Here is a 7,492-nt window from a genome sequence, read left to right on the forward strand (position 1 = left end):
TAACTTCACAAATATTCCTGCCACGGAAGCCTCGGCTATCGGGTGTCGGTCTCTCTGCTCCGTCTTGCCGCTGGCAGCCCCCAGTCTCTCGCCTTCCGTACGCGCTGCCTGTGCGGGCGGCTCCGGCAAACTCTATCGCGTCATTAAGGACTATCTGGGAAAGGTCATTCATTAAAAAAAACCCTGCAATTTCCAAAAGCAGGGTGGAAATAAATTGGGGAAATAATTACGCACAAAAAGAACCCCAAATCTAGAGGTGTCGTTATGCATAATATACAGGGGCGTCAGAAGCATTTTGAATGTGTGGGGGAGATACACTGGCATAAAACTAATATTTTATGTTGAATGTGGGGGGGTCCAAACGAATAATTATGAAATGTGAGGGGGGCACGTCCCCTTAAGATTTAATGGCGGCGATACCCATGATAATATAAGACAGAGAGGTGATTCTAAAAAGGAATTACAGCACTGAAAACAGCCCGTCAGCCTGAGTACAAAACAGCAATTTTAGCATTGTCCAAATAAATAAACACTGCCCATAAACCTCATGTAAATGTATCTGGACGAGTTGCTAGAAGCATTATGAGTTTTTGCTTGTTTTTAAGGTTTACCAGTGCATACGTCTTTCTGCGTCATGCATTAAACTCACTGACCCGAGGGCACGATTTCCCCGTTTCTTCCACAACCGTAAGGGAAATCGTCTTTCCACACAACCTCTCTCTTCACTCATCGATTTTGTCAGGTCTTGACATTTCTTTGCAGCTGTCCGGTATTAAGCTATGAAATATAACAAAAAGCTCAGCTGAGACAGAACATATGGTGGCTCAGTCACACTTTGAATTTCTCCCTTTTCTTTCCCTATTATATTCAAGTACATTGTCCAAATACTGTATTATTTTAATGAACAGCGAGGTTATGTAAAGATCGCTGACTATAGCCAGGTTGCATTTACTTAGATTTTAGTTTAAACATCTCCTTCCAGGACATATGGCTTATTCTAATACTTCTGTCACCGACTGTGTTCATTCCCGGGAGGGCAATAAAACCCTATTCCCTTCCCTTTAAACACAAATACATGCAGCACAAAGCCAAACCGCTTTTTGAATTTTAACAACGCTTACAACCTGATTCAATCCATCTGCATTGCAGCTCACGCCAAACCTCGAAGGGCAAATTAAAACAGTTGCTTTCACACTACAAACAACGCGTCAAATATTAATGGATAGGTGTCATGAATATATGCCAGACAACAGAATCCGTAGCGAAACGGTAACTGTGATAATAACGCGTTAAATTATTAACAGTAAAAATTATTTACAATTAAGCATCTACTTCTTTGTCAGAGCGGAATTCCAGAAAATGTGAGTCACATCAAATTAACGTGAAATAGTCGAGATACGGTTAATGCTGTATTGGCTCGTTCGTGGCTTTTTATACGTTTAAAGGAAATGAGTATTTCTTACAGCTGTGCATATTTTACCGAACAAGGGAAAGCGATCGAAACTCTCCCGCTCAAATGACACTTGGGCTGCGCAAACCTGGAGCTGATTTGCGAAAAGGACTCAAAAGTTAAATAACGTATCACGCTTATATACATTTTCTACCATTAAGCAAGTCCATGTGTTTGTCTTCGCAAGCGCGTCCATGGAATAAATTATGGAAAGATTTGGTAGAACTGCATTCTCAGTTTTAATGATCCTGTACCATTCTCTGATATATTCGCAGGCTAATACAGACAAAATGTAGCATTTACATCAGAATTTTAAGAGGAAAAAATACTTAAAATTGTCAATATATTAATATATTCAATTTTTAAAAAATGCCCATCAAATGTTTGACATGGAACATAGGCCTACTGACAATGAATATTGAACAATGGAGATCTACATTATAGATAAAACTCTTCAATGAAACTCTTTCCACTGTTACAAATACCATTTCCCGACCCCCCTGAAATATAGCGTATGTATTGGAGGGCAGATCTCACACCCACGCACACATACACACACACACACACACACACACACATTAACTTCACACAGATTGACAGAGCTGGCTGAGACAGGGCTGATGTCCTCTGTTCAACCCCACTGTCTCGCCCTCGGAGCAGTTGTTCATTGTGGGCAGGGGATCCTGATCTGACAACACACTCCTTGTGTGGAGACCCGAGCACTTGTTTGGTCCGACCGAGTGACACAACGAATGTGTGTCTGTCCAGTTGGAGAACAGTTGTCAGTGACAGCTGCGGAGGTGCTACAGGCAAAGCAAGCAGTCGTAGAGACCCCTCCCCCGGTCGCTTCAGTCATAAAAGAAGTGTCCTCCCTTGGAAATCACTTATTCGTTCTTTACAACAACAAAAAATGCAGCATTGAACGTTTTTTTTTTTAAAAAAAGTCAAAAAATAGTTCTGCGTGTCATTGATTGGTGCATTTTTCCCACATGTCTCCATGTCAGCTTCGTTTGTTCATAAAAACATAAAAGTTCTCGTAAAAACATTCGCAGGCTTGTCTGCTTAAGAGCGCTCAGGTGGGTTTCCCCCCCCCCCCCCCCCCCCCGCAAGGTTCCTCATGAAGAGGCAGCAGCCTTCGATTCACACAAGGAACAGAGAAGGAACTGGCCTCCAGTTACACCAGTTCGCATTCTGGGAAGCTGTCCTTTAGAGCCCTACTGCCTCATTCTGCCTCTCTCTCTCAGGCTGGAGACATGCATATCTGTGGCTCACGCTCTCTTGTCCACCCGGTTTCTGGACGGCTTAGCGGGGGGGAAGGGGGGGGGGGGGGGGTCCGCAGAGGCGAAAGCTCAGCTCAGGATGGTCCCGCCGCAGAGGGTGTAACGTCGAGCTGCAAGCAAGATTAGAATCTGTTACAGAAAAAAACCTGTCAATATCTACAAAGCAGAGCAACACAGAGCCCAGTTCTGGCTGGATGGGGCAGGGAGGCCCTAAAACCAGTACAAGTCCTTGCTCTTATCCTGGGTCGGGAGACCTAAGAGGAATACAGAGGGGGGACAAACAGGAGGAAGGAGAGAAAGAGAGAGTGAGAAGGCAGGAGAGGGAGACAGAAGGAAGGAAAAAAAGGGATAGGAAAAGAGGATTAGGAAGAGGGAGACAATCGTCACTCTCCTAGTAGCTGGAAGCCCTGAAGCAGGAGAATGTGAAAATAACGGCAAAGAAGATACTGGCAGAGCAGCAGCCGGGATTAGTAATTATTAGAAGAGGAAAATACCTTAGTGAGTCCAATTACTACTGGCCGAATACCAAGTTCCAATACGAAATGCCTTGCATACCCCGATCAGTTATCTCAAGGAGTAAATTACTTCATACGTTAAATGATTCGTAACTGTGCAATATGAGTAACTGTTTTTGAAATAGTTCTGTTATACCTGCTGATTTATAGCAGGGTAACTGACATGTCTTTAATGTTTAACGCTCAACGGGTTTTTCTGCAGAGCAGAGAACAAGACAGAACCGGACATTCCTGATGGTGGCTGGGAAGCATGCGATGCGGCAGCCAAAGCCCATTACCTGCGTCCATGTTTATGCTGATGCTTTGGCCCATTTCAGAGCCGGTTCCCGGGAACGCCCCCGTCCACGCCGAGCCGCCGCCGTCGCTCTTGTTGATGTCACATTGCGGGGTGCCGGGTGCAGGCACGGCGGCCGGCGTGAGCCGGTGAGGCCGGACCGAGGGCACCAGCAGCGAGCTGTAGCGCGGGTCGAAGTGCGTGCCGTAGACGTCGTGCACGCCGGGCCGGGGGTAAGCGGAGCCCTGGGCGCCGATGGGCCCGCTCAGGGAGTATGGGTGGTGGTGCGGGTGATGATGGGTCGGGTGCCAGGGCTCTGGGGGGGCTTGGTGCAGATGGCTGTGCAGGGAGGCTGTGGAGTAGGGGTCTGCGGGGAAGGGTACTTCCACGTGACCAGCCCCCAGGCCTCCGCTCAGGGTGCTGCCCAAGGAGTTGGTCACTGACGGCTGGTAAGCGCTGTTCCAGAAGGACGGCGGGAAACTTCTCTGGCTCATGGGGAATGATCCATCTGAGACCGTGGCGAGAAAGAGAGAGAGGCCAGGTTCAAGCTATGCAGGCCAGCACAGGACGGGATGCAGGACCACAGAAACTGCTGCAGTGTCCCTGGACGCTGGGAAATTTGTCAGAAATGCTGCAGTAAAACACTCCCTGGTCTGTATTTTTTTTTTTGAGTATATAAGCTATACAAGCTACTCTAATAAAATCAATAACCAACCAATTGTTGTTTTTTCAAAGGAGTTAATACCCAATCGCTGTGACAGTTAAATATAGGAACACTATACCAAAACTCGACAGCAAGGGTTTTTAACATATTATCACTGCAGGTTGGTCAAGTTTAAATACTGTAACCCTGTATAAAAATGATCAAACCGTGTGCATGCTGTCTGTAGGACAATCGGCTTGAGTAAAATAGCACCTGTTTAGTAATCCATCAAAGCAATAACAAGAAACGTTAAATATAACGTGTCAATATGATGAGCGCTTTTTGCAAACGAAAGACAAATTCGAAAGCATTAAAAAGTCTTCTCCGGGACACTTCACATTGACCATGTTAGAATAAGTATTTTTGATATCATCGTAAGTTTCGCCTCATAACTGCATACCAAAAATTAATGGCAATTTGCGGTAAGGATTGTCAGTCATTAAGATAGATAACGTATTTATTACCGGGACATAACGATCTTTGTGCATCCTTCATGTTAACCTGCTAGTTCGGCAAAAGATAATCATCAAAAACAAATCTCACTGCTGAGAACATTAGGTCATAGAAATAGCTCGGACGTCTTGATTTGTGCAGATTAGCGGTAGGTTTCTCTAAAAATCAAATTAAGACACGTGTGTGAGAGCACACAGAAATGCATGAGCACCTAGAGCGACAGTAAATTTTGATAGATATTGGTAAGGCGATTCAGGATAAACCACATGTTTTCAGACTCAACATAAATGATTTTTTTTTATGCGACAGGCATTTGCATGTCAGTCAAGAATGACTCCCTTTCATAAGAGTAGCCTAATACTAAAACAAATAATGTTTTTAAATTTGGGACGCAATGGAAAAAAATTATAAAAACTAAAATTAGAAAACACAAGTAAAAAGCTGTTCCCTGTTAATCTTTCTAGAAGTCACCGGTAATTGTTAGCAAACCAGGCCCATCATTTACTGCATAATTTTATTGTATTTCTTTCACTTTTGAGAATTCCGAAACTTAACATATTATAACGCAAAATGTAGAGGCCTGAACCACATAAAAGTAAAAAATACCGGAACTATTCTACGTTCAAACATTTAAGTAAGGGGACATCATTAAAAATACTAATTTAATCCGCGTTTCATATTTTCAAATTACGTCGCAAACCGAGAACCGGCGGGTTTTCTGCTCAATTGGTCGCATAGTCTTGTATATGGTACCTCCAGGTTATGATATTTAATTCTGTAATACCACATTCTTCAGGCACACACCCCCGTACGCAGGAGACAGTTTGGTGCAGCATCCCCACCTCTCCAGGAAGCAGTACCTCGTGTGGGCTTTGCACTTGCGGAGCTGGAGACGTAGGTGCCGCGCTGGCTGAGCGCGCGGCTGAAATGCTCGTCCACCACGGAGCTGATGTCCCCCTGGAAGTAGGTGAAGAGCACGCATCTCGAGTTGATGTACTCGGCTTCGGGGGGATGATCCTTCTCCCGTGTACAGTCCTCTTCCTTTATCGTTGGTCCGGAGAAAGAACTTCCACCACTTACACTATCTTGTACTTCTTGCATCTTGGAGTAAAACGCTAGTTTCTGAAACAGTAACAACAAGTCAGACATTAACACTGAAGAAAAAATAGGCTGTTTGTCACAGTCTACAAAACGAAGAAACACAGTGCTACGCTTTTGAAACTGTAATTAGCCTGAGCTAAATTATTTTTCGAGATTATTATTTTTTTAAAAAACACAAAAATTCCTCTTGCTGATTCCGAGTTTGGTTTATTTCCGTTACATAAGGCTTCCTATGTAAGTTATTATTGGCCTAATTTAATATATTTTTCTCTGACAATAACGAAAAAAGTTCCTAATGTTCTTGACAGTGGAATTTCATTTCGGGAAAATCTTGCAGTAGCTTATATTGCGGAATCCCGATGTTTCCACATACCTCATTTTCGGGAGATTCACACTATTCAAAATATGAAAAGCATCCCTCAGTTCAAACACAGATCTACATTTCTATATTGACTGTGAGATGTTTAAGGAAAGTGAAAGGGGTCTTGGAAAGGATTTTTCATTTCGGAAGTTAACTAAACAAAACACAATCTTAAAACGAATACTCATTATTGAATTATACAAACTTATAATGCAGCTAGTTTAAACATATCAGTGCTAAGTAATATCATTTCTAATTCTTTGGGTGCATGACACAAATGTGTCAGTTATATGTTAGTCTGAACTCGTGACTAAACTTTGTTTTTGAACGTAACATAATTACCAATGATACAACTAATAGAAAATATTTCTTAGGCAATTTCATAATGTTATATGTATTAAGTCTAAGAATAGTCCCACATAGGTTAAGCGAGTAAACTAAACATCTAATTATTGTAGAGTTTTACTTTCAGTCATTATAAAACATGCTGCCCTTAATTTAAAAGCATGACCGTTGCAGGCTACATTATGTTCCGAGGTTTATTTTGAATTGGTCGGAGTGCGACAGAAATTTAGTATTAATAGAAACGCCAAATTTGCAGCAACAGCAATATACGTCTATTTTAAATGCTTTTTTCTTGTCAAATAAACTACAATTAAAATGAAAAAAAGTAGAATACAAGAATCCTGGTATAAAACTAATAATAAGTCACCAGCTTAAACAGTTACAAGTTAAATAGTTTTATCGGTCATATGTCACATTATGAAAATCAATATATTTCATATTCCTCACAAAGGAATCATAATCATAACATACCTGGTGATGATAGGGACTGTAGGTTGCAGCGAAATACGGCTGTGGAGGACCATAGACTTGATACATAACATCCAAGCAGCTCATGGCTGAGAACAGCAAAGTCTCAAGGATCGTTATTCAGTGGCATGAGGAGATGCTTCATTGGAATTTGCAGACAAACGTTTCCTATGAAACACGGAGGAAATACGTATTTTCAGAGTGAAAAGTGCATGTCCCCGTCCCAGGCGCGCTACGTGTCTTCCTCACGGGTTCGCTATACTGTCAGTGGAAAAGTAGGCGTGTGACAGACTGGAGTGAAGACGCCAGACTACTGAGGTCATTGACGTTTCAATGCACGGGCTTTAAATCGACCAATCTGAGCAGCGAGCTGCTCTCATTGCGCTGTGGAGAGAGAGCGTTTTAAAAAGCGGCACAATTTCAAAAAAGGAAGACAAAACACAAACTCTTATTGCGGTAATCGCACTGGGGTTCAGCATCGGCCAATGAAAAGTATTAAGTAAACAGGGGTGTTTGGGCGCGCGCAGACTGGCATATTCAGC

General features: G+C 42.8%; 1 protein-coding gene across 2 annotated transcripts; it reads right to left on the bottom strand.

The window, feature by feature from the left end:
• Window positions 1-1,404: 1,404 nt before the first annotated feature.
• Window positions 1,405-7,247, bottom strand: vgll2a (vestigial-like family member 2a). 2 transcript variants are annotated; one of them, XM_048985556.1, is made up of 4 exons: window positions 6,954-7,247; window positions 5,536-5,797; window positions 3,524-4,027; window positions 1,405-2,984 (listed from the first exon to the last, which is right to left on the bottom strand). In XM_048985556.1, the coding sequence occupies exons 1-4, from the start codon at window positions 7,035-7,037 to the stop codon at window positions 2,941-2,943; spliced, it is 894 nt and encodes a 297-aa protein (XP_048841513.1). In that variant the 5' UTR covers window positions 7,038-7,247; the 3' UTR covers window positions 1,405-2,940. The 2 variants fall into 2 exon arrangements, with proteins under 2 accessions (XP_048841513.1, XP_048841514.1); XM_048985557.1 differs by having other exon boundaries at window positions 1,407-2,840.
• Between the last annotated feature and the right edge of the window lie 245 nt (window positions 7,248-7,492).

The sequence above is a fragment of the Brienomyrus brachyistius genome, chromosome 19 (assembly GCF_023856365.1).
Source record: "Brienomyrus brachyistius isolate T26 chromosome 19, BBRACH_0.4, whole genome shotgun sequence".
Lineage (NCBI taxonomy): Eukaryota > Metazoa > Chordata > Actinopteri > Osteoglossiformes > Mormyridae > Brienomyrus > Brienomyrus brachyistius.

Coding starts and splice junctions, on each gene's coding strand:
- vgll2a (XM_048985556.1), bottom strand. CDS start 7,037: ATGAGCTGCTTGGATGTTATGTATCAAGTCTATGGTCCTCCACAGCCG. Junction 5,798..6,953: donor ACAGTCCCTATCATCACCAG/GTATGTTATGAT, acceptor TTACTGTTTCAG/AAACTAGCGTTTTACTCCAA. Junction 2,985..3,523: donor CAGCATAAACATGGACGCAG/GTAATGGGCTTT, acceptor TATTCCTCTTAG/GTCTCCCGACCCAGGATAAG.